Source organism: Exophiala spinifera (assembly GCF_000836115.1).
Source record: "Exophiala spinifera strain CBS 89968 unplaced genomic scaffold supercont1.9, whole genome shotgun sequence".
Taxonomy (NCBI): domain Eukaryota; kingdom Fungi; phylum Ascomycota; class Eurotiomycetes; order Chaetothyriales; family Herpotrichiellaceae; genus Exophiala; species Exophiala spinifera.
This window is the reverse complement of record NW_015622521.1, coordinates 422,005-447,486: the sequence shown is the minus strand read 5'-3', so window position 1 is coordinate 447,486 and position 25,482 is coordinate 422,005. Positions and strand designations below refer to the sequence as shown.

The following is a 25,482-nucleotide window of genomic DNA, read 5'->3' as shown; positions in this document are numbered from 1 at the left end:
GCCCCATGGTCTATGCGTAGTCACGTGGAAACGTGTCGCCCTTTTTGTGGAAAACTCGCCACCATTGTGAGGAGAATATGCAACGCTAAAACGGGAAAGGCGGCGCAGCTCTACAGCGAATAAGGGTGCTAGGTGCGAGGTGAGCTCAGCGTCGATTTACCTCCTTTTGAGCCGCCAAGAAATAGCCACGCTGTACGTGAAAAGTTTCAGCTTATCTTTATCGACCAGCTCATTTGTCCAGTCACTAACAACCCCCTCGTGTTACCCATCAAGGGTCTAGAGCAGCTAATTGAGAACGCCAATCCACACATTGCTCAAGCTACACAGCGCAAACTGTGGAATTATAAGCTTCAAGGGCAGACGTGAACATGACGGATCCTAACTGGTTCGACCTTGCTCTCAGCATTAGGGAGTTTAAAAAAGAGCAAGCAAGAGATCCTAATCATGCGGCTGAGTTCTATGGTCCTCGCCGTGTCGGATTCAAACTGCAGGCACGAGACGGTGGAGCTTTCTCTGAAGAGAATCAGGATTCGATAACGCCCTCTCCACTATGTGATGCATGTCAAAGCCTGTTCGGGGGGGAATTCTTCCAAGATTCAGTCTCTGAAAGAATGAGCAGCGAAAATTCGGAGCTAATTCCTGACCCATTGATTGACGGTAAGACTATACTTTTTGATCAATCAATAGGGCAAATAAGAAAATCAGCTTCCACGTGCCATCTTTGTCATTTTCTGTGGCAAAATTTGAAGCATATCGAGAATAAGGATCTGCAAACAACAAAGGAGATTAAAGTGTCTTACTCACAAAAGAATCTTGCTCACAGGATATATGATTTCACGGCAGATACCTCGCAGCAGCTAGAATTGAAGTTTATTATCAGCAGTACGGAAGGATGGGAACCCCTCGAACAAGTGATGGTATTACACAAATACGGTAAGATAATCCTAGGCAAAATGGCCGAAAACTAAATCTGATCGTGTTTATTGGATATGACGGCACCACGAATACCAGCAATGACCGAGATATCTGAGAATATGGAGAGTGCCATTACCTACGCCAAGATTCAATATTGGATCGACAACTGCGAAAAAAATCACAAACTCTGCAAATCTCACTTGGACGGCGAAAGGAAATTGCCAACACGACTTGCGAAGATCTCTTTGCAGGACCATACTGTCTCTATCTTGGAGATGACGAAGTTGCCTTTGAGCACAAAATACGCGGCTCTGTCATACTGTTGGGGGAAGTCAGTATTTAGAGAATATCTGAAAAAGTATTATTCAACTTTTGCTTCGACACTACAATTCAACCAACTCCCGCAGACATTTCTCGATGCCTTTCGCGTAGCATCTGGGATCGGACTTGAATACATATGGATTGATTGTCTTTGCATTCTTCAAGACTCAATGGAAGACTTCATAAGAGAATCAGCGAGAATGGGAGATGTGTACAAACATTCATGGTGTGACATTGTGGCTACGAATGCCCAAAATAGCGACAGCGGGTTTTTCCGGACCAGATCTACACTCAATGTAAGACCGTGCGCGGTACAGCCAAGATGGACCGACATGGCCAACGATCTACTATACATGCACAATGGAACAGCATCCGGCAAAAACACAAAGCACGGTGAAGTATATCGCCGCGGATGGGTCGTTCAAGAATTAGTTCTGGCCCCGAGAATTATACATTTTGGCGAAACTCAGTTAGTCTGGGAGTGTAACGAACTCACAGCTTCCGAAACATACCCGTATGGCTGGCCATCGGTCGCGGGGTCAAAGCTTTCGCTTGATCCAAGCTGTCTCCAATGGGAACTTGTGAGATCGCCAATTTCTGAATCTAAAGGATACCACATCTGGCAGAAGGTTGTGGAGAAATATTCAAAGTGCGACCTGACCAGAGAAGACGAAGATAAGCTCGTGGCTATCTCAGGTCTGGCGAAGAATCTGGGGCCCCCCGAAGAGTATTTGGCCGGACTCTGGAAACATGACCTCTCGTATCAACTATTATGGAAGACAATCTCCACGGAGTCGAGGAGAAACAACTCCGGTGCGCCTACCTGGTCGTGGGCTTCAATCAGTGGGCCCATAGAGTACCGCGTTCGATGGGCTGTTAACCAAGCAGACGAGGAAATTCTCGTAAGCGTTGTCGATGCTGCTACGATCTTGAAGACTGCAGACCCGACTGGCTCTGTTCGTCGAGGTTTTGTTGAGATCCATGGCCCGTTGGCCAAGGTGGAGATCCAAACGATTCAACCCGATGAGCGACCTCCAAGTCATCTGATCAACGGTAACCCTGGGGTCGTCAAGTGGGATATTGGCCAATGGAACAGATTGGACTGGACCAAGGGTCACCCCTCTGAGGTCGCGAATACTTTCTGGGCAATGCCAATTGAGATCAAGCAGGCCCACTCCTGCCTGGTCAGTGGATTGGTGCTAGAAGCAATACCTGGAAAGCCAGCCCTGCGGCGTGTTGGCTTCTTTTCCATTTCCAACGTCTTCCGTCCAAGAGGATTTTATATGTTTCTGGCAATGCTTTGCCATGCTGACTACATGCCCGACGACAAAATCTTTGCGGCAGGGTTCTGCGACGAACTGAAGCAGGCACCGGCAATCAAGCGATACAGGTTTTTAACCTACAGCTTCTTGATACTTTGATACCATTATGGGCGGTTGAAACAATGAAGATCATCAATCGATTCGTGTGAGGGGGATAGAAGTGAGTCTCAGATTCAATTCCGAGGGAGCCAGAACACGCACAGAATCCGATATCACTAATCGTCGGAACTCGGATGGCTGGAGAGGAGACATGCAAAGGAATTCGGGAGAACGAAACACCGCCGGTGATTTACAAGTGCAAATATCAATGATCAACAGTGGGTACGGGCCAGTGGACTGCTAGTGACTTTTATCTTCCCAGAATAGGGAGGCAACACAAGAAAAGCCCATGACAGTTCAGGACCTCTCTGTTTCTAGGACCAGAGTCCTCATTCGTCATTGATTGATTGATTGATTATGTTATATACTGTCCCAGCCTCCTAGGAAGCCATGCAGGAGTACTATATGAAGTCGCGCTTTCCACCTCTTTCTTCAGGGAAAGAAGGGGGGCTAACGCGGCAGAGAAGGATGTAGGCTGCAGTGCGTGACGCATGACGGGTACATGAGGGCAAAGGAGGTGAGAAAGAGAACAGGTTGGGAGGAAGAGGACACTTGTAGGGGACGACGGTTCTTATAGACGTCAAAAGCGGCGGCGCGACCAGCCTGCGAATATGCCCGAAACGGTGGGCCGCCTAAACCGAAGGCGGATTTCCCGCCACCTCACAGGTACAATACCTACTTTACTTTACCCCGTGAGGAGTACGAGTACCAGTACAGGATTTATGAGCGCCGCTTATTTCGGCTCCAGGCGAAGGAAAGTTGCAATGTGTCAGCAAAGGGGGAGGGCCGTTTCCGGAACCACTCACTATAACTTCATTTCAACCCACCAAGGCCCGAACTGCATGTACGGTGCCCCCCTGAGTCGACTCGCGTCAATCGTGACCGAGCCTGCGTTGTGGCCTCATGCCCTTCCTCTGCCACAGAGCGATCTGCTTCCTGTCCCCCAAGACCGCCCTGCAGTTGCTCGTGAGACCCGCTCGCCATCTCCACGCCACCTGAAACGCGCTGGCCAAATGGATCACCTCGTTAAATCATCCGTGTTACTCGATCCTCCGCTATCGAAAGCGCCGATAAGTACACATTAACGCCCGGCCGGGATTCGTATTCGACACCTTATTACACACTCAAGAGGGTCGATTGCAACACGAACTAGGCTGCTCTTGAACGGATCCAGTGCATCCCATCCGAGGTCACATGGCAAGCAAAATGCACCAAGCGTTACGCCTTGAGGCACCAGCCTAGCAGAGGTATTAATATCATTACAATGGTGCAGGTAGCTATATTACTACAAAGAACCTGTTCAACATGCTGTCGTCCGCGGAAGCATACTCCCCATACCCTGACGATGGTAGAGTGGCACACTGGTAAAAAGTATGCGGTAGACGATTTGCTCCGCTTCACCTCCCGCCTCTTCCAAAATAAAATGCACACCTATGCCCTGATACTTATCGTACATCCACATCACATAAACACCATCGAGTCAATGCATACAAATAAAAATACAAGTACACATACAAATGCTAGAACATGACCTGCATCAATGGCGCGAACAGACGCCAAAGCGATATCCTATTCCGACTGTTGCTCCTTCCTGTGCCGCATGCACATCAAATCGTGTGGTTTGCTGCTGTTACTGTTGTCATCACATCGTCATCACTTCTTCTCCGGTGGTCCTTTCTTGGACTTGTTCTTGTTGTCCCCTGTGTCTTCGTAATCGCCGCCTTGCTCCTCGTATCGACGAGCGAGTTCGCCGGCTTTCCACGCAGACCAAGAGCCTTTACCACCGCCTATCGATGGAGTCAATCAAGACTTGTCGGGCAAAGACATGGCTCGTGTGACGGAACCAGCGAGAAACACTCACCTTTTTCCTCATTCTTCACTTCCTCTTTGATCTTCTCCCGAAGTTCGGGATCGGTGGGATTTCCCTTGGAGCTGGGCATTGTGTACAAGTAAAAGACACACGCGAAGTGCTGCCGGATCGAGTGAGAAGGGATCTGTGGTTGCGTTGGATAGAAATGAGGTGAAAGCCCAAGGCGACGAAGGAATTGCTTGTATTGACGACGACGACAACGACGACGAAAAGAAAGAACTTGTTGTTCAGAGGTTACGGTCACCGCAGCGAAAAGAATCCAGCAGACTGTGTGGACGATGTCGAAGATTGACTACTTCGAGCAGTTGAAGATCGAGAAGAACCGATGGAACTCTTTCTGTGTGCGGTAGAAGAAGAGGAGTCTGCGTCGGAGGCTTTGCGCAGGATTTCGCGCAGCGAGTCCTGGGCCGTAGGAGTCGATGACGCTGGTGTGGAGCGGAAAGTTGGGAAGCGTATCATGTTGAAAGAGAAAGTAGAATAGATCAGAGGAACGATAAGAAGTATTTGTGGTTGACACGACGCCAACGAAGATGAATTATAATGGATTCTTCGGTTCGAGCCGAAGGACGGATTTGATGTGTAGGATCGATGGTGGTGATGATGTCGTCAATATGTGAAATGTGTTCTGCAAGATTGACTTTTCGATAGTTTCCGGGGTCGGTTGGTACAAAAGCAGGAAGTGGTAAGTGGAAGGGGAAAGCAGTGGCCCAGCCAAACTTGGAATTCGTGTTCTGGGGTAGTGCGAGTTGAAGGGAGATAAGGAAGTCAAATCGGGGAGAGGTGGCTATGTACTCGTGCTGTACAAGGTGGATATGGCCCCGATTGAATGACGATACGTCGTGTTCGTGCAAAGCGAGTAAGGGTGAGGGTGAGGGTGAGGGTGAGGATGAAGGACGAGATGGATGGTGGACGATGGGACGATGGGATCGTAGATGGCGCAGACGTCACTTATCGACACTGTTAAGGAACTCAATAGATAATGGGAGGCGGCTTCGAGGCAAAAAGAGGATCGATCAGCGGATCCAGATCGAAAAGTATGATATGCACTGATACTCGGACAAGGTTACGGCAATGGATGAATGACTTACAGTATGACACCAGCCACGAGCCACGAACCACGATCGACGCCACGATGTGCGATGTTTTATTTCCAGAACCAACAGTCGTGCCGGCCGAGTTAGACGTCTGTTATTACATCCATCTTGTTGCAACATTGCTTCATGACAGGGCTTGATTACACCAACCCCTGCTCTTTGAGTGTACTCGTACTCGGGGCACACAAAGAAAAACAGAACGAGATTCCATCAGATCGAGGCAAGACATCGTGGATCTCTGATCTCTGTTCTCGGCAAAGGAAGACACATCCGTCCACCGACGACGCCCCCGTTGGGCGTCACTTGACCAGTCGGGGACTCTGGCCTTCCACATCCGTCCGTCCAAAGTTGTTTTAGTACGAGGCACGTTCGGCTACGAGTACAGAGTTGGCAAACCCAGCCACCTGCGAACCTGGCACAAAGGCCACCGTTATTGTCACTTGTAAATATGCCGCTGAGAACCAACCGCCGCGAACTACAATTGTATTTTGTCACACAACAGCAACATGCCGTGTGACTTTTGCAGATGCAGTGCCACCCATGACGTTCTTTTCCTTTTTTTTTTTTTTCCCTTGCGTCCTTCTTTCGTATGTACGACTCCAATTACCGCACATTTCTCCGACTTGGAGAAGATCTTTCCGCACAGGGTGTCTACCTCGTATCGATCATGGCAGATCATAACGTCAGAGCCACGGCTGCAGAGATAACATCCGTGCTCAACAAATGGCACGCTTGTACGAGTACGTACTGTAGGCAGTACGATTTCCACACCTCTGCGTCTGTGGCCGGTCACGTGTGATACAGACAGCCCCGGGACACACACGTGTGCTCACTTTGATCACGTGGACAAAGATCACGTGGTTGCCTCCGTCTCCAAGGTTCGCCTTGTAGGCTGCGGTAAGGGGGGAGGCTCACTGCGAAGGGCGGAAAAGCCGAAATCGTATTTCCGATGCGTCGTCAACGAAACAATTCTCGACCAGGCCATTCGGAGCGAAACAATTTCCATCTCTCCTGTCATTCGGAAATCTCAATTCTCCTACAGTACTAACGCCGCCATGATCTCTCTAATCTGTCATTCGCCATGCTCCACGCACACAATGCGACACGTACAAAACAACGCTCATCTGCTGCAATCTCTATGGAACAACACCGAAACGAAGCTTTTCAAATCCCCTTCCGGCCCTTCTACGAGGCTCTACGCCGACGCCTCCCCAGCTGCCGTACTCTTGCTGACGTGACCCATATAATTCAACGCACTCCCGTGCTTGAAATATTGCACTTGGGCGTCGGTCAAAGTGTGGTTCAGCTGGCACGACCATGACGATCCGTCTGGTCTCCGCACCTGCATTGTGACCTGGTGACCGGGCCGCAGCTCGCTGAGACCAACGAGACTGATACGGTCCTGAGGCTGGATGCGGTCGTAGTCGGCGGCGTCGTCGAACGTCAGAGCCAAGAGGCCCTGCTTTTTCAAATTGGTCTCGTGGATGCGAGCCAGGCTCCTGGCAACGACGGCGACGCCGTTCAAGAAGCGAGGCTGAAGAGCCGCGTGTTCTCTGGATGATCCCTCGCCGTAGTTCGAATCTCCAATGATTACCCACTGCTGCCCTCGAGCCTTGTAGTCCTTGGCCGTCTGCGCGATGGGGCCAAACTCGTTCGTAAACACGTTGCGCACCGAGTTCACCTGGTCGTTCTCCGCGTTCGTCGCCCCGATCAACGTGTTCTCCGAGATGTTCTCGAGGTGACCTCGGAATCGAAACCAAGGCCCAGCAGGGGTGATGTGGTCCGTCGTACACTTCCCCTTGACTTTCACCAGGATGGGCAAGTCGTGATAGTCCTCGCCGGACCAGGCGCGGAACGGCTCAAGACGCTGCAAACGTTCGGAGTCTGGGTCGATGTACACCTCTCCAGACACGTTGTCCGTGGGTGCTTTGTACGTGGCATCTGCGTTTTCGTATTGAGTGGGGAGACTCGATCCAAATGGAGGCTCGAACTTGAAGTCCTTCCCGTCGGGCGTTTTGATGGTGTCTCTGATTGGGTCGAACTTGAGGTCGCCGGCAAAGGTCTTTACGATGACCATCTCTGGTGACGCGAGGAAACTCTTGGTCTCGGGGTTTCCGTCGATGCGACCGGTGAAGTTACGGTTGTACGAGGAAATCACCGAATTGGAAACACCCTGTTAAGCGATTGCATCTTCAGTATCGGTTCGTTCCACACAGATACGCACAAGATCTTCACCGCGACTCACCTTTTGTACATCTTCTCGGGCCCACGACCCTGAGCAAGGACCGCAAGCATTGGCCAGGATGGTCGCACCTGATTGCTTCAGGATGTCGACGATCCCAGCCTTTTCGAGTGTTCGACGTGTCTGTTCACTGCCGACGGTGACGATGAAGGGAATCTTGGGCTTGATGCCTGCGTCGAGAGCCTGTTTAGCCAGACTGGCAACTCGGTTCATGTCTTCGAAAGACGAATTCGTGCACGACCCAATGAGACCTGCAGTAAGTTGTGGCCAGTTGTTTTCCGTCACAAACTGTCCAAACTTGGACACAGGAGTCGACAGATCTGGCGTGAACGGTCCGTTGATCCGCGGTTCGAGTTCGGAGAGGTCGAGTTTGATCACCTGGTCATACTCGGCGCCCTCGTCGGCCCGGACATTGGGCAGTCGCTGCTGCACCCTGTCACGAATGTAGCCCCGGCCAGTGGCGTTCAGGTAAGCTCCCATGGCATCGGTATAAGGAAAGATGGATGTCGTGGCACCGGTCTCCGCGCCCATATTGGTTATCGTCGCCATGCCTGTGCAGGACAACGTATTGACCCCTGGTCCGAAATACTCAATGATGGAGCCAGTTCCTCCTTTTACCGTGAGTCGTCTGGTGATGTCCAGGATAATGTCTATGTTCCAGAGTCAGACCATGTTTCTTTGACGCCCCCAGGAGACTCTTACCTTTGGGTGCCACCCAGCCGGACAATTTGCCCGTCAGCTCAACACCGATAATGTTAGGTGATTTCAAGCTCCAGGTTTGGCCCGACATGACATCGACCGCATCAGCACCTCCAATACCTATCGCGGCCATACCCAATCCACCGGCATTGGGGGTATGGGAATCGGCCCCGATCATCAAACCTCCAGGGTATGCATAGTTCTCCAGCACCACCTGGTGGATGATACCGGCTCCTGGGCCCCAATACCCGATGCCGTACTTTTGGGAGGCTTTTTCGAGGAACTCAAAAACCTCCTTGCTCGAAGATATAGCAACAGCAAGGTCGACATCGTTACCTTTCCTGCCTGTGATGAGGTGGTCACAATGGATCGTGGTTGGAACCGCCACCTTGTCCAATCCAGCCGTCATGAATTGCAGCAAGGCCATTTGTGATGTCGCATCTTGACAAGCTACTCGGCTAGGTCGCAATTCCAGATTTGACACTCCCCGCTCAATTGTCGCTGATTCAGGTTGGTCAAGATGACTGTAGAGAACCTTCTCGGCATATGTCAATGGTCTCCCGAGTCTTTTGCGAAGCAATGTCAGTCGATGCCCCGTCGAGAAGGGACTACCCTCCAGATCTTACCGTTCTCTGATCAGTTTGATGTTGGCATCAAGTTGTTCAAAGTTTATGAACCGATCATTTTCAAATCGACTCATGGGTGTCTTTGGGACGGATGAGACCGTGGCGTATCCAGCACGGCGTGTTCTAGAGCATCTTGGCGTTGCGACTCGACCACCGTTCGACCATAGTCGCTGTGATGTTCGTGAGAGTCGTTGCGACATGCTGGGAAGCTTGACCAAGGTATCGGGTGGGCGTTTGTAATGATGAAAGAAGTCGGGATGTGTATGGAGAGATATATAACAAACCGAGTCTTCCACACCACGTCAGGTCAGACCTCGGCTGACTTTTACTCACCTTCTGTTTGGATGCTGAGGTGCAGCGTGGTTTGTTTTGTGGTTGAAGCAAAGAGCGCGAAAACCCCGACATCGGATTTTACAGTACACCCTCCGGTCTTACATTTTCACCGCCCATTGCTGAACAACCAGCACCTTTCAGTGTGATAGACGCTGACAAGTGTCGAGATCTCCGAATAATCCGCGATTGTATCGAGTATATTCGCAACGTCAAAAGCGTATATGGCCACAACGAGCTAGCTTGGTTATGGTAAATCCTTGAACCTGCTTTGAGTACTGCAAGGGAGTATCTTGTCATATATGAGTAAGCATACAATGTCTGCATCAGCGCCGACCTGTACAAATAAAATATAGACTCCTCCGGCACCATCTCTTGCCATTCAACCCGGTAGAGTACTGTTGGAATGGCCGGAGATGGTTACACAAAAGCGGTTGTCGGCGCGTGGGTGTGAAGGTGCATACACTTGACTCTTCGCCCTTTTCGGGCTTTCTCTCGATGATTCATACCTAGCTCCAAGTTTTCATAACAAGAACGCCGCTCAGACATTGCGAGAAAGTAGGTCTATGATAAACTTGTTGCAACTGAGGTCCTGCTTTTTGCAGCACGTGCAATGAAGTTGCTTAGCTAATCTTTTTTCCTCTCGTATTCGTATATCGCCCACCATGCCGAACTTTCCTTTGCCAGCCGAGGTCTGATCCACCGATTGTCCTACTCCATGGCTCTGTTTTGATTCTTTCAAACACCATCATATGCAGACCCGATGGCGAGTTGGCCAGGCCGCGCAGTAACGTGAGTCTTCAGGATCTGCAGAGCTTTTGTCGCGCATAACCGTCATGGACGAAACGGAAGCAAGTCAAGTATTCAATCACCAAGTCGCGACGACGTCTGATGCGAGCCCTCCAAAGCCGAAGCAGACCCGACGACATCCCAGCAAAGCCTGCAATGAATGTAAGCAGCAAAAGGTAAAATACAGCCATCGCATACTCGAGATGTATCAATCTCTGACGCGTTTCGTCTCGGTAGTTGAGATGTAGTGCTCCAACCGATTATCCAGAACCGTGCTCTCGATGCAGAAAATTGAGTCTTAGTTGCAAGGTTGAAGACGGGTTCCAACGCGTCAACAAGCGAAGGTCAGTATGTCCGTGCGTGGCGTGGAACGTCCGAGTCTGACATGGCAAAGGAGGACGGAAGCTCTGTATCAAGAGAATGTAAATCTCAAGCAGCAACTGGGCGCAAGTCGGTCTCCTCCAGAATCAGTCATTGATCAGAATGCCCGTGAGGACACGCTTGAACCAGCTGCGAATCCGCTGTCGAATCCTGCGATGTCGACCTCGAACTCGGTTCTGAACAATGGAGGGTCCGACTCTGCTAGTCTCTTGCCCCGACCTCTGACGGCAGAAGCAGATGTGAATTTCCCTCCTTCCTGGAATCAACCATTTGCTCAAGCCTCGACACGACAATCTCCCAATCCAACCGCGACCGTTTCTCGCTCTCTTGCAGGAATGACGGTTGAAGCAGATGAGATTGATGAGATTTTCAGACTGTGAGTATTGATCTCCGAGATTCTTGAGACAGTGTGAAAACTGAGCTGGGCATTCAGGTACTTTGCACATTATCACTCCCACCTTCCTTTCCTCGACCCCAACATCTCACCAAATAGCTACTACGACCAATCTTCTTTGATCTTCTGGGCCATTATAGGCGTAGGTGTGCGTCGATATACTGCAAATCCAACGTTGTTTGGATCTCTCGCCGAGCCGATTCTTCATCTGCCCTGGCCACCTCTCCACCCGACGCCCGCCGTGATTCCAGCAATCCAAGGACTCCTACTCCTGTCGTCATTCCCATTTCCTACCGACTCGACATCCAAAGACACCTCTTACACCCTGTCCGGCATGGCGATCAACCTCGCCCTGCAAATTGGTCTGCACGTGCCCACGTTTTCTCAGGACTACAGCAGATCCAAAATGACCTTGACACAACAAGACATACAACGGCGCCTGCAACTTTGGTTCCATTGTATTGTCGTGCATCAGAAGTGAGTTTTCCGATCACGTACCAAGTACCGCGCACGCGCACTCCATTTACTGACTTGTGCCGTCCACTCCAGAGCCGCGTGCGGATTAGGTTACCCGATCATGGTATCTCCCGATCAACTCCAAAGATCAATGGACCCGCGTGGTCTCACGGACTCGATGACTCCTTTGCTGTTGCTTGAGATGAGACTGGCTAGTCTTCTAAGCCGGATCAACACACTCTTTTCGCCGTCAATGTTTCGTGTCGAAGATGCTCAGGATAAGCATTCCCGGTTTGCGCGAGAAATGATGTCTGACACGTTTGAAAATCAACTGGATGAACTTGAGTCGGAGCGGAAACTATCCGGTGAGTTTGTTTTCTGCAGATTGTCTTTTCTTCACCTACACACACCACTAACGGAGGAGAAAATCTAGAACTCGAAAAACTCTACATCAACATAACACGTCTCCAAATTCGAGTCCATTGCCTTCAAGATCGCGAGAACCCAGCGACAAGCGTCAAAGTGACTCAACTGGGGTTATGCGCCACGTCCATTATCGAATCCATTGAACGGCTCGAGGTTGAAATGTCCCTGATCCAACACTGTCCGCACTACATATTCCGCATCGCGGCTCTCGCAGCGTCTGTCCTTCTCCGCCTCTCGAAACAATCTCGACCGCCGCCGCCGACCTCGACGTCACGAAAGACTAGCATCGGAGGTGTTAATGGTATCAGCGGCGGCAGTGACGACTACAATAACAACGACAGCGCTAACCGCCAACAGTACGCCAGACAGCAATACAAGACGTATTTCTTCCAGACGATATCCCTACTGAGGAAAATGTCGGTCGAGAGCAACGACATGCCCAGCCGAATGGCCAAGATCTTTTCACAGCTCTGGAGCATCGACAAAATTTTCGAGCAGACCAATACTGTTAATGCCGCCGCGGCGGCGGCGGCAACGACTTCTTCGTCCACTGGAGCTGTTGTCGTTGACGGTGTAAGTCCAGGAGACGAATCTGGTTCATCGTCAGCATCATCTTTGTCCGCAGCATCCCCTCTGATAGTACAAAGTCGATTGTCCATGAGCGTTTTGCATGATGCCATGTGGAGATGGAAAGATCGGTTCAAATGGGCCGGTCAAAAGCAGCATCAGAATCAGAATCAAAATCGTCATCATCATGATAGTAATCAGCACCAGCACTACCACCAACAACAACAACACCACCACCAGGGCCGTCAGAGTTCGAGAGGCATGGCTATAGCACAAGAAAATCACGCCCACCACGACCGCCGTTCCTCCATGGCCGCCACACCGAGCATGACAACCAACAACACTTCGGCGAACGCGAACATGGCCGCCAGCCCCCCGACATCGGAGAATCAATTCCCCAGACCATTGTCCACCATCCCACCTGCGTCGTCCTCTTCTGTCACAGGGGGATACGTTGGTACTCCCGCTTACAATTTCCCGGCGGTGAACATGACCCCTGATGTCGGTACGGACGGTAGTCTCAACGGCGGTGGTGGTGGCGGCGGTAGTGGTGGTATGATGATGTCGTTCGTCGACGGTTTTTCACCGTTGGGTTCGTTACCGTGGGAGTCGGCGACGAATCAAGATTTTGAGATGATGATACATAGGTTTCCTGAATCGTGGCCTGTATGACGAGAGATGGGAGATGGAAGTCGAAGAAGGATGGATCGACGAAACTCGGTGCGACGACGGAACGGACTTTGACCTCCTCGAGATCCAAGAACAGAGACGATGTCAGGGTGCTGCATGTCTTGTTTTCCGTGTTTTGGAAAAGCAAAAAAAAAAAAACGGAGGCAAACTGAGACACAGAAATATCACAAACGAAGCACTATTTCTTCCGCTTCATTCATGCATTCATTTTATTCGTGTATTCCGGCGCAAATCACTCATTGACAATTTCAAAGGTTGTTAACCAGTGATGGTGGTGGTGGTGGTGGTGGTGATACAGCATCATTCATTCATTCATCGACCTCGTCTCGTTCATTCCAAGGCAGCAAGGTAATTTTTATACACACGGTGTTTGATGTTACAAAGCGCGACCCCTCTCCCGTCAAGCATGAAAATCGATGACACCTAAACTCTGTCTCATCTGAGACAAACGCTCCGTTGCCGCCGGAGTCGCCGCGCGAGGAGGCTGCTGCTCCTCCTTGCCGGCGGTTTTCGCGTTCCTTCCGACGCCATCTTCTCCCCCCCCTCCTCGTCCACCGTCCTTGTCGCCCGACCCGGTAGTGCCACGTCCATGTCGTCTGGTGCTCGACTTGGAAAAGGCAAGGGAACCGGACAACTCCTTGAGTCCAGGAAGTCGGGAGATCTTCTTGCCCGCCCTGCCGATGTATTCTTTCGACGACGAGCGCGTTCGACCACCACCACCACCTCCTCCTCCTGGTCCTCCTCCTCCGGCCATGGAGATTGAGTCGTGTCTCAACCGTCCCGTGGACCCTTGGCTTGGACTCGACCTCCAACTCGGACTGGTGTTCCCGTCACCACCGTCGCCGTCGCCGTCATAGCCGTAGGTCGGGGCGGTGGCGGTAGGGTGCAGAGACTGGAACCGCGCGGGGTCCGTGTTCAGAGCGTCGACGAATTCCATGTGGTGGTCGTTGTCGTCGTCGTCCACCATCTTGGAAATGGATTCGACGTCGTCGTCATTGTTGTTGTTATTATTGTTGGCGCCGCCGGCGACCAACGCGATACTCCGCCTCCGCAATTCGTCCTGTCGCATGCGTTTCATCCCCAACCTCTTCAGTTCCGTCTTGAAATCGTCCAGCATGATGGTGTCGGTGAGACATTTGAACACCAGACTCAGTTTCCAAAAGGGGTTGATTCTGTAGAACCAACGCACCACACGAGATGTTAGTGGGTTTGTCAAAAACACAAGACAGAAGGGCAATCGGACATGCCAAAAACACACAGGCAAGTAATAAATATGAGGGTGGCATAACCAAAACGTACCCGTCTGTCGACCCGATGAAATTGTGAATGCTCGCGACGATGTCAAACGCCGTGAATACCATGGCCAAACATATCGCCACCAACAAGATTCCGAACCGTGGCGAACGCTTGATCAACTCGAAGACGCCGGTGCCGTAACATTTGCGAATGACGTGGAAAAGCGTAAAGCAGGAAAAACACCACCACGGGTCTCTAGAGAATGAAAGGATGGTTAGAATTATTTCCTTTTTTCTCCCCCAGAAATGGAATTCGGGGTTGGCCTACCGCATCAATGGCTCGTACGGTCGAACCTTTGTGTAAAAGTCACTGATGTTGTTGAAGAACCGGAAATTGTCGTATATCTGCAAGATGATGGGCGGGACCGTACACGCCAGGGTGACGAGGTAGATTCTCCGCACCCACTTGCCCGTCGAAGGTTTGAACATGGAGTTCGAGTCGGTGAAGAACGGTCGGATCTTCATCCACGCCACGATGTTGTGGACGATCCACGAACAGTAAAGCAACGCGGCCGTCGAGGACAGGTACCACCCGTACCCGTCAAAGGACATGAAGCAGAACGTTCCTGTCAGACGAAGAAGAAAAAAAAGGCGAGAGTCAGTCAGCATCGCAAGAAGACGGGGGAAAGAAAATAGCTGAGGTGTCAGATTCCTAAGGTTGAGGCATTGTGCATACCGTGAGACAAGGCTGCGAGTTGCTGTTTGAGTTCGTCAAGTCAGCATTTTACATATATCGATTGAATCCACGACGTTTGTCTGACGTGCACCCACCTCTACTAGAATCAACTTGTGCAGTAAAACTTTCCTCCTCATGTTCGCGATGGTAATGGCCGCCATTATGAGGAGCGATCCCACCATGAAGCCCTGACTCCAGGACTCGAGAATAAAGTCTTCATCCGATGCGAATGCGCGCCAACTCCCGTCTACGGTGTCGCTTCGCCGATGAGGTATCGATGGTCCCGGTATTGTGGGGGCCATTCGGAGGGTTTTCTTTTTTTTGGCTTTGGCTTTGGCTTTCAACAAGGTGCGTCAATGCACGAGGCTGTCATTCTGGTGTGCGTGTGCGCGTTCGCGCGCCCACTTTGCGCCCGTGCGGTGAGGGAGGATCCGAATCACCCCAAACAATGACGGTGCTCGAGTGGGAGGTAAGCGCGTTGGCATGTATGTATACCTGGACAATGCTCGGTCGAGAGAAAGTGCTCAAGAAGGTCCTGCGAACCACCTCAGTGGCTTCGCTCGGGAGTTTATTGTCGTGCGAGCGAGGAGGATTCAATTAGGCGAAAAAGGCGGGCGGTGAGGTCGTGCATGGACATGCGACCAACAAGGCCCTACAATCAGTATGCCCGACGTCACGATGCTGCAATGATGCCCACGGAGTCGTGTTTTCTTGAGTAGAACAATGGAGGAGCCACAGAGTCCACGGGGCGGGGAGAAGGAGGAAACGAAAGTCGAAGTTTTGGATTCAACCTTGCAGACGCACAGTGGCATAGTTGGTTGGTACCAGGTGAGATTGTGATACTCGGGACTATATCCGTTCTGCATGGGAATTGTCCGAGGCGCCCCAGGGAACTAACAACACTCGTTAAGTTGGTACAGTAGGACAATCGACTTGTTGGCCTGTGACTCGAACTAGTGAGTACGGGTAAACCGAACAACGAGCAGACCGGGGGCCCTGGCTACCAGAGGTACCGACTGTGCGGACAAACGGAGTTACAGCCTCAGAAGGCAGGACTTTTCACCTCTTCTGGCCCCTCAAACTGCGAGTACAAGACACCTACTGTTTTATTAGTCCTTTGGTCATGGTGTGTTTCGTGCGCCCCGGAAATTGGTGGACGGGCATTGGGGATTCACTAACTTACAGTAGGCGTTTTGGCGAATTCTTACGTCAAGCCCGGCGGTGTGTCATGCGCTCAAATAGATCAGCATCCGGATGCTTGTACAGTGGATGCCTGAGGGTGATACAGTAGTAGGTAGCACGGCCTGTATGCGCACTCCTCCCTGCTACGAGTATATGCTGTTCCCTCGCACATAACTGTTTGTCCTTTGCGTCGCTGTGTGCCTCACCGCGCCCGCACTTTACCTAGAAGAGAGTCTCTAACTAGTTAAAGGTATTACTACAGTAGGTACTCCGTAATGTGCTGAGAAGTAGAAGTTAGGGGCTAGGGCTCACGACCTAACTAACTCACTAAGTTAGTTACCCACAATAGGTGGGTGGTTAGGCTCATTAGGCGTCCCCCCGCCGACCCCGGACTAAAATGATAAGACAATAGAGGAAACTGGACCTTGAGCATGGGATGTGCGGCACCGGGACTACGTGGCCGAGCGCCTCACAATGTATTAACCTCGTCTAGCGGATCTCTGCCTTTACCAGCATCCCATACACGTTGGATGATGGCGTCCCTCCCATTCCTTGCTTCCAGGTTGAAAGTGAACGGCTTAGGCTGCACATTGAATCCACTCGTATAGTCGTATTCGGGCACTGTGACACCTGGCTTTGGTGAAATCGTGGCCGCCCATGCGATCCGCGCAACCAGTAGGTGTAACGAGTTCTCGGCGATATTCATGCCTGGGCAGATGCGTCGACCGAAGCCGAAGCAGGAATAGTTCTGAAGGTTGGGGAACTTGGTGAGTGGCTCCCTAAATGTTGGGTACTCGGGCTCCAGCCAACGGGCAGGGTTGAACTCGTCAGGGGACGGGTACAGCTCTGGATCGCGGTGAATAGCCCTGTTGGAGAAGTCAGCGCTCATCTGATAGAATCCGGATCGAGAACGGGAGCTTACCATTGATTGGCGTGGACGTTCGTGCCGGCTGGGAAGAAGTATCCCTCGTAGACATCGTCCTTGATCAATTCGTGCGGCACTCCTCCAGCCGTTACAGGACGCCATCTCATGACCTCCTTGATCACGGCTCGGCAGGTTGGCAACGACTCGATATCGTCGTAATCTGGAATGCGATCATTGCCAACAACACGGTCGACTTCTTCGTGCAGTAACTCCTGCCATCTCGGGTGAAGACACATACACAGGACAAAAGACATCATCGCCGCAGCGGTAGTGCCGGCTCCGGCCTCGAAAAGCGTACCGATCACGTACGCCCCCTCGTCGTCTGACAGGTTGTATTCGTCTTGTCTCTCGAGGAAGGTCTTCGCAAAGCACTTCGGGGCCGTATTCGTGCTCATCTTGTCTCGGACTTCAAGAAGTAGACCGCGGAACGTTTGGAGTTCTCGCGCATGTAAGCGAGCCGCTTCTCGCTTGAATGGGGCCACCCAGCTCGGCAGATACATCAATATCGGGAACGTGTCGACAAGATACGCCCCTGGAGAGGCGACTCGCTCGACGGTGTGGACGATTTCGATGATGTCCTGAACGAATTTCTCGTTGCCGGTCTTGACAGTTTTCCCATAGCATAAGCGCATGACTACTGCCGCTGCGTACCTTTCGAAGAGGTGCTCGTACTGTTGTGGTGTTTGAATCAAATCGTACAAAAGTCGCTCCGACTCGTAGATTTGTACCGGTCGGTAAGACGTTGCCGAAGCATGCATTGTCATGTTGTGCATCACCTTGCGGCCACGACGCCATAGATCTGCTTCGTGTCAGTAACCCAGGTACGAAAGGTGTTGATGAGGCAGGACTCACCTCCGTACGGCAAGAGTAGAGGCCTCAGGTTTTGTGACAGCAATTGTGCCGCCATAGGCAGCTGTTCTCGAGAAGAATATATATTTCCTCTTTCCCTCAGCAGGTCATTTGCGATTTTCTCCTTCGACACCATGACCAAGTTCCGCCCAAAGATGCTGATTCGATAGATCGGGCCGTACTCATCTGCCCATTCTTTGAACTTCAACCATGAATGTTGCGGTGGAATATCCAAGAGGTTGCCCACGAAGAATTTACCTTGACATCCACATCAGTTTTGACTACAGATTTCGAGGTCCCTTCGACCGCTCACCTGGTGGCCCGGGTGGTAGCTTCCTCCCTGGTGGTACGTTGGAGCCCGAGGTGTATCTCCGTACGAAGATTCCCAGTAGAAGGCTGACGATCGTCCCAATGACTAACACTGTCGATGCCATGTTGTCAGGTCAGGTTTCACCGGCGCCGTCCAAGACTCTTCCTCTGTTTCGACTATGTAGTCCCCGCGAGGTTGGAAGGCCTAGGACAGTATCCTCCGTTCGTATTGTGTTCGTATTATGTTGGTATTATAACAAGATTCCTCAACCTGTGGCGCACGACTGAGCAGCTAAGCGGCAGACGTTGGTGTAGATATGTACTTCGCAGCAACAGACAATATGAATATCCTTCGGCTAAGGCGCCAGGTTCCGAAGCAGACAGTCCAGAGCGGTATAAATGCCAGATTGGAATTGATCCCCAGGGAGGTCCGATGTCCCTCTGAGGTCAGGGGTAATTCCGTGAGCACAGTCAGCCCCCCGGCATGTTAATGAGAGCTTGAATCTTTGTCGTAGCGATCGACTTGGCGGGTCTGGCAGCGAGCAGCGAGCAGCGAGCAGCGTGAAGGATGATGTGTAGCGATGTTTTCCCTGACGGATATCGGACGCCTTAGGCATCCGAGTTCTGTGCCTCGGCAGAGGCAGCGAAAAGGCTTCTTCTAGTCCAATCGAAGACTCATACTTTTAATGTGGGTGGATCGCTGTCGTGCCACGGGACGGCTAGATCTCGCCGGGAACGGTTGTATGTAGCGACTCAGTGAGCAAAGGACGAGGTAAGAAAGCGTATCACTTGGGCATAGCTGGAAGTACACTTCCGAGGAAGAGGGAAAGTACAAGAGGCCTGTCCTCCCCCCAATTACACGAGAACGACTTCTTCGCTTTTCAACCGATGAGTCGTTGTTACAGAGGACTGTTCAATACACTACATTGCGCTATTTCATTATAGGGCTATTCGCGGTGAAGGTCCTGACGATCGCTGCCCAATCACGAATCGGCATACATACTACTCGTATGGTATGAGGTGTCAACGAAAGCCTGGGGAAGCTGGGGAAACCTGGGACAGTCTTGTCTTCAACCCGGCTTTTGTTTCCGGCAAGTAGTTTGTTGCGGGGCCCCGGCCCTTCGGGTCAGTTAGTGTACCGAGCCCCGGGTTCTCGCGTGTACGTCCAGGCACCCCCTAATACTCAGATCTGGATGATGCCCAGGGGGTTACAGCGAGAACGAGCGAGGAAGAGCTTGGACATACGGGGGATTTCCGAAATCCAATCGTGATAAAGGTAATGAAATGCCTAGATGTTGCGGCAAGCGATACAGTACCTCGACAGATACAACGAACTCGTCCTGCTCTCAAGTTTCACTGCCCTCACAAGTTACATACCACGATGCTGCCTGTCACACAATTGTTCGGCTCCTCGACTGCGCTGGCCTGTTACAGTTTCTTACTTATTTTCGTGGCCCTCAAATTGAGGCAATTCCTCGCTCTCAGACATATTCCAGGTCCCTTCCTCGCTTCGCTTACCGACTTCTGGTTTCTCTATGTGATGCGACTCGGTGACTACAAGAAACAGTCGCTCGAATTGCACAACAAATACGGCCCTCTTGTCCGATACGGTCCAAACAGAGTGCTGTTCAGTGACGTGGAAGCCATTTCGGTTGTCTACGGGACAAAGGCGCCTTTTCAAAAAGCCCGTTCTTACGACGTAATCACACCGTACATAAATGGCAAGCTCGTTCCTTCGCTGATAACCCTTCGGGACGAAAGAGAGGTTTCGGCCATCAAGCGACACATTAGCCATGCCTTCAGCAACACGGCCATCCTCGACTACGAGCATCACATTGACCACACCATTCAGAGTCTCGTCAAAGCCCTACAGGCCAACGGTCCCGAGCTCGATCTCTCAGATTGGCTCGGCTATTTCGCGTTTGACACCCTTTGTCGTATCGGTTTCAGCGATGACACGGAAATGACGGCTCGCGGCGAGGATGTCGGGAACACGTTGCTCGCCACCCGGACACGCAATCACCACTGGGACCGCTGGCTTGCTCTCCCTGCACTCGAAAGTTTCTGGTTCAAGAATCGCTACCTCTCAGGAGGAATGAAAGCCGACCCCCTCACGAATCTGGCCAAACAACGATTCCAGGCCCGAGTCGATCAAGGTGGAGCCGCAAGCACACATCATGACCTCCTCGACAGATACTTTCAAGCTCAACAGAAGTCACCCGAGTTGTTCGACAACCGCCGCATCGTCGCCCTCATAGTGACCATCATCAACGCCGGAAGCGAAACTACCGGAAGCAGCCTCGCCGTTGCGTATTACTACATCCTCAAACACCCCCACGTCTATGCGCGCATCAAGCAGGAGATCGACGAAGCTGGGCTTTCGTTTCCTCCACAGTTTCGCGACGTTGTCAAACTCAAATACGTGGAAGCATGTATCAAGGAATCGATGCGCGTTCGAGCCACCAGCCAAGGTCCAATGGAGCGTGTGGTCCCGCCCGAAGGGATGACGATATCTGGGGTGTTCATCGCCCCAGGGACTGTTGTGGCGGCCAACAAGTCTGCGTCAACGCTGGATCCACGAATCTACGACCCGTCAGGGAAGCATCCCGTACACGAGTACATTCCCGAGCGGTGGCTGGGTGTGGACCCAAGTCGGACGGCGCAGATGGACCTCGCCAGTTTACCTTTCAGTTACGGTAAACGAACTTGTCTCGGAATCCACCTAGCCTGGTGTGAAATGTTGAAGTGTTTGACGGCAATGTTCATGAGATTTGACGTCGACTTGAAGGACAGAAGTTTTGAGTTGGAGATAGAGAAGGGGATGATTGCCCTGGTGACACCTAAAGGCTTGCCTGTCATCATCAAACCCAGAGCTTGATACGAGTTAATCTATGGCGCAAAATCACTTCCAAACTTAGCCACCTTGTTACAAATCGTTCTTTCCGGATCGCTTCACGACCTTTCGCTGAGTCGTGTTCCCGGGGGGGGGGGGGGGGGGGGGTGGGGGGGGGGGAAAAGATTATATGGACGCGAGATCAGTGGAAAGGACGGATCATATACAGTATGTTATGTTCCCCTCCGCCTAGGGTGTCACAACACGTAGGGTTTCCTCTGACAAGTGGGAAGTATAAGAGATCGAGGTTACTGAGAGCATAGCACTTGAGCGAGAGTTCGGCCGAGTACGAGGTAAGGCGCCTTCTACGACATTTGACTAATGGGGTCGGTAGATTCTCGTATTGTTCCGTATATACAATATGTTGCTAGCTCGTTAAAACGGTGCGTTGTGTCCAACCTTCTTCTATTGCTTATTCGGATTGCTTTTCTTCTCCTAGGTAACGTGGTCAGACGGCTCACAAGGATGCCCCCCCCCAAACAACACTGTCCCTGGGCTCCAAAGGCTGCCTATCCGGTGACTTCAAAGACCCCCTGTAACGAATCCTCAGGACCTAGGGCCAGGCAGGGCGGCGGCAGGACGCCGTTCTGGTCTATGACGATCTGGTTGTCCTCGCCCTCGGCGTAGAACATGACGGCGTTGGACAAGTCCTTTGTCCCCTCGGTGTTGCCCCAGTTCTGGGGCGCGAAGAGGATGCTCGAGTGCGCTTCGGACATCATGGTGTTGGGGATGTCTTCGGCCCGCGTGTAGTGGTGCATGCCGAGGTTGACCCAGGTGACCAGGTCCTCCTGCACCAGCGGCTCTCCGTCGAAGAAGTTCCAGAATTCCACCAGCGGCGCTTCGGGCACGTTCTGGTTCAGCGTCGCCGACGACGCCGGCTCCGTGTCGTGCTGGTGCGAGACGGCGATGGGCTGCTTGGCGAATTGGGCGTTCTTGCGGAAAAACGGGGAATTGCGCGAGGCCAGATGGACGTTCGAGAGACCCGGGATGATACGATAGCCACGAGGCTCACCCCATTTGTTTTTCTGGTCTTTGTTGACCACAGTGAACATGGTCTGCCCGTTTGGACCGTGGTAGATCAGCCCGTCGTCCTCGGTTTGGACCTCGGTGATGTTGTAGCGCATCATCTCGAATTCGCCCAGTTCCTCAAACCAGGGCTGCGTGATGTTTTCCACCACAATCTCCGTCTTGACGAACGTGTTCTTCTCGTCAATCAGGTCAAAATCGGCCTTGAAGTTCATGACATGCGTATGGAGTGTTCCTGCGAGCGTCTGTTCCACCCTTGGACCCCATTGACCTTCATCGTCGGGTCGATAGTAGTTGCCCTGGATGTATCCCGATGCATGAGCATCGACGCTGAGTGTGCCGTCGACATAGAACCCGTAGTCCCAGAGATAGTCATAGTTGCCGACCGTCGCGATCATACGCACTACCAGCTTGGAGCCCTTGGTCGCTTGTGCCCACGTGGGGTCATTGTGGCGCGTGATCGGGGTACCCGTGTCGGTCTCGAAGATGCAGATGGTACTGTTCTCTGTGTGCGACTCGACTCCCGGCGAGTATGTGCCATCCAAGTACGTGGCGTGGTACGGACAGTCATACCCGGGAATCATTCTGATGGCAGACGAGCCAATCCCGTAGAAGCGATCCATGTACGCCGTGCCGGCCTGAAACGGATTGTGGCCGGCGTATTGAGCTATGGCATCTGCGAAAAGAATCCGTCAGTAGGGTCATCTACAGACTCGGAGCTCCGAGCGCCACTTTACCTTGAAGAGACAACTCGTACAGGATCCGTTCGCCCTTGAATTTGACATCGAAGAACTGGACCCCGACTTCATAGTCGAAACGAATGTAGAAGGTCCACCCCAAGTACTCCACGTACTGATTTGGTCTGTCAATCTTGAACCGGTTGCCTTCTGGAGCGACAATCGTTGGTGCAAGACGGTCCTCCAACTCGCGCGTGGGGCCGGTTTTGTTCTTGTACAGAAATTCGATGTTGGTCGTCGGTGGCGGCGTCTTTGTGACCTGTCCGGACTTCCAGGCCTCGTAGAAAGCTTGGACGGAACTGTAAACTTGCAAATTATAGACCACTTTGAGGGCCTTCCAAAGTGAGGCGTCTGTGCCAGTAACGTCGAACTGGATGTACAGATCCGATGGCTGGTCCCAAGGCTCGATGCCCAATCGTCTAAAGGGGCTCCAAAATATGCTTTTGGAGCCGTCCGTGGATGAAGGATTCGAGGCGAAGTATGTCATATTTGTACGAGGATCACCAGCGCCATAGAAAGCCATGTCCAGGAGATCAACCGTCAGGTCCGCGATAGGTGACACGGTCGCATTCACCAGGTCGTCGATGGCGGCTTGACGGACTGAGTCCACCCAGCCTGCGCTCCAAAGAACTTTGGCGCCATTTACACCATTGTACACCCAGTCGGACGAACGAATCACCGTGTCCTCGGAGATGGGCAGAGGCCCGACCTAGAACACCGTTTAGCTCAAACCGGAAGGATGGGGGAGGCTGTTTGACTGACAGTGTACTCAGCGACAATCGGTTCATCGAGACCACCTTGGATAAGCGCGACCAGAGCATATCTTGGGACCGCAGTTGCATTGCCGTCGAGGTAAGCAAGGACGTCCGTCTTGTTAGGTTTGAACACGTCGACGCGCCAAATGTAATTATCGCTCAGAGATAGCGTCGGGCTCGAGGTGTTCGTCAAATTAAGGCCCTGGGATGGGGACAGCAGCCACTCCACCACGCTATCAATCTCAGCTTGAGAGAGGGGGACGAACGGACTGTCCTTTGGGGCAGTTGTGGGTATGTCAACGGGTGCTGGACAGCTGTCTCGCGCGTGTAGCAGACGGCGCTCCAAAGGTTGTAGAGGCAACCCTGTATCACCAGATCGGCCTCTCCGTGAAAGCCTCGGATCAGGCGCAGCGGCGATAGGGGCTGTCAAGGCTGTCAAGCCAACGAGCACCGCTGTTAGAAAGCTGCCCTTCATTGCGGTTGTTGGGCTCTGGTGACAATCGCAATGGAATTATGGGCGGAGGGAACGAGGTTCTTATAGTAGGCCGGGCTCATACCAGATGCTCATGTTGAACAGAACCTGGTGGCGATAGCCAGTCTACCATTCTTCTTTCTTTTGCTTTTGCTTGGTAACATCTTCGGACGTGCTTGGGAGCTACAGCGCCCGTTGTGAGAATCCTTATCATGGTGGAGCACAGAGCTAGGGATAGAGTTTTGCATAGTCCGTTCAATCCAGCATCCATTCCGCTCAGCATGCTTAACGAGTCATGAGTATAGGCGAGTACGTTGTGCAACAGTCACTCCAGGACAAAATGATGTTGACGGTGTTGACTTTCGGAGAGCCCAAGGCATCGGAAATGCGGAATGGAGACAAGGTTCTGGACCTTTCCCAATCCGGCCCTGATAACCCATACCCTGGTCGCATTGACTGAGTGGCCGACGGACGATTGGGCTAGCAAAATAGTTGTGCATTGGATGCTGGGGAAGTGATAAGAATCCGTCCCGTCCTCTGTGCCAAAATGGTGGATATCCAAAGCATTTTCGGTAAACAGATAGCGTTGCACGATCGGATTGGTGACCGCATTCGCTTCTCGTAGGTATCCAGCTTATCGAGAACGACCTGAAGAGATATCAAGTACCCTTCTGGGGAAAGATAGCCTTGAATATCCTCGTGATGTGACCGGTGCGCACCTGGCCGGTTGATGGAGGCGCACTTCCGTAGGTGCAGATCCGGCACCGAAAAGTCGTTTTCCTTCTGAACCTTGGCAAAACCTCCGCGACGCGATACATAGGTATATGTGTGCATGCAGGCACCACCCCTTCACTACCGCCTCAAAAATCACTGTTGATATATTTGATTCCTGCAAATTTCGTTCACAATCGGGTACCACACATTTCCCCTAAGACTGCCCACGCTTGACGACCGATTTAAAAGTGTGGTACACTGGAAAGCAAGGAAGGCATAGGGGGAAAATTCGAGACATCCCCAGTGGGGTGGTTTGCTAACAATTGGCCGACAATTGTTAGCACGGATTTTTTGTCGAGGAGGAGAAAACAAGCAGAGAGAGAAGGGAGGTTCGAGCCTCGTGGAGCGCCGTCCACGCTGATTGTTTT

At 51.9% G+C, this 25,482-nt stretch overlaps 8 protein-coding genes across 8 annotated transcripts; 3 read left to right on the top strand and 5 right to left on the bottom strand.

Moving 5' to 3' along the window:
* Positions 1-1,568: 1,568 nt before the first annotated feature.
* Positions 1,569-2,657, top strand: PV08_11191 (uncharacterized protein; the record flags this gene model as incomplete). Its single annotated transcript, XM_016385502.1, has 1 exon — positions 1,569-2,657. The coding sequence occupies one exon, from the start codon at positions 1,569-1,571 to the stop codon at positions 2,655-2,657; it is 1,089 nt and encodes a 362-aa protein (XP_016230446.1).
* A 1,653-nt stretch (positions 2,658-4,310) lies between these two features.
* Positions 4,311-4,597, bottom strand: PV08_11190 (uncharacterized protein; the record flags this gene model as incomplete). The annotated part of the gene is made up of 2 exons (XM_016385501.1): positions 4,311-4,444; positions 4,519-4,597. The coding sequence occupies 2 exons, from the start codon at positions 4,595-4,597 to the stop codon at positions 4,311-4,313; spliced, it is 213 nt and encodes a 70-aa protein (XP_016230445.1).
* Positions 4,598-6,816: 2,219 nt separating this feature from the next.
* On the bottom strand, positions 6,817-9,388 carry PV08_11189 (aconitate hydratase, mitochondrial; the record flags this gene model as incomplete). The annotated part of the gene is made up of 4 exons (XM_016385500.1): positions 6,817-7,794; positions 7,867-8,513; positions 8,566-9,128; positions 9,189-9,388. 4 exons carry the CDS (start codon positions 9,386-9,388, stop codon positions 6,817-6,819), a joined length of 2,388 nt encoding a protein of 795 aa, XP_016230444.1.
* Positions 9,389-10,657: 1,269 nt separating this feature from the next.
* PV08_11188 (uncharacterized protein) lies at positions 10,658-13,203 on the top strand (the record flags this gene model as incomplete). The annotated part of the gene is made up of 4 exons (XM_016385499.1): positions 10,658-11,064; positions 11,122-11,559; positions 11,632-11,903; positions 11,972-13,203. The coding sequence occupies 4 exons, from the start codon at positions 10,658-10,660 to the stop codon at positions 13,201-13,203; spliced, it is 2,349 nt and encodes a 782-aa protein (XP_016230443.1).
* A 418-nt stretch (positions 13,204-13,621) lies between these two features.
* Positions 13,622-15,353, bottom strand: PV08_11187 (uncharacterized protein; the record flags this gene model as incomplete). The annotated part of the gene is made up of 4 exons (XM_016385498.1): positions 13,622-14,393; positions 14,521-14,712; positions 14,785-15,082; positions 15,278-15,353. The coding sequence occupies 4 exons, from the start codon at positions 15,351-15,353 to the stop codon at positions 13,622-13,624; spliced, it is 1,338 nt and encodes a 445-aa protein (XP_016230442.1).
* Positions 15,354-16,843: 1,490 nt separating this feature from the next.
* Positions 16,844-18,582, bottom strand: PV08_11186 (uncharacterized protein; the record flags this gene model as incomplete). Its single annotated transcript, XM_016385497.1, has 4 exons — positions 16,844-17,240; positions 17,297-18,098; positions 18,152-18,406; positions 18,462-18,582. The coding sequence occupies 4 exons, from the start codon at positions 18,580-18,582 to the stop codon at positions 16,844-16,846; spliced, it is 1,575 nt and encodes a 524-aa protein (XP_016230441.1).
* A 1,256-nt stretch (positions 18,583-19,838) lies between these two features.
* On the top strand, positions 19,839-21,335 carry PV08_11185 (uncharacterized protein; the record flags this gene model as incomplete). The annotated part of the gene is made up of 1 exon (XM_016385496.1): positions 19,839-21,335. One exon carries the CDS (start codon positions 19,839-19,841, stop codon positions 21,333-21,335), a length of 1,497 nt encoding a protein of 498 aa, XP_016230440.1.
* Positions 21,336-21,859: 524 nt separating this feature from the next.
* PV08_11184 (uncharacterized protein) lies at positions 21,860-24,343 on the bottom strand (the record flags this gene model as incomplete). Its single annotated transcript, XM_016385495.1, has 3 exons — positions 21,860-23,052; positions 23,114-23,822; positions 23,876-24,343. 3 exons carry the CDS (start codon positions 24,341-24,343, stop codon positions 21,860-21,862), a joined length of 2,370 nt encoding a protein of 789 aa, XP_016230439.1.
* Positions 24,344-25,482: the final 1,139 nt, after the last annotated feature.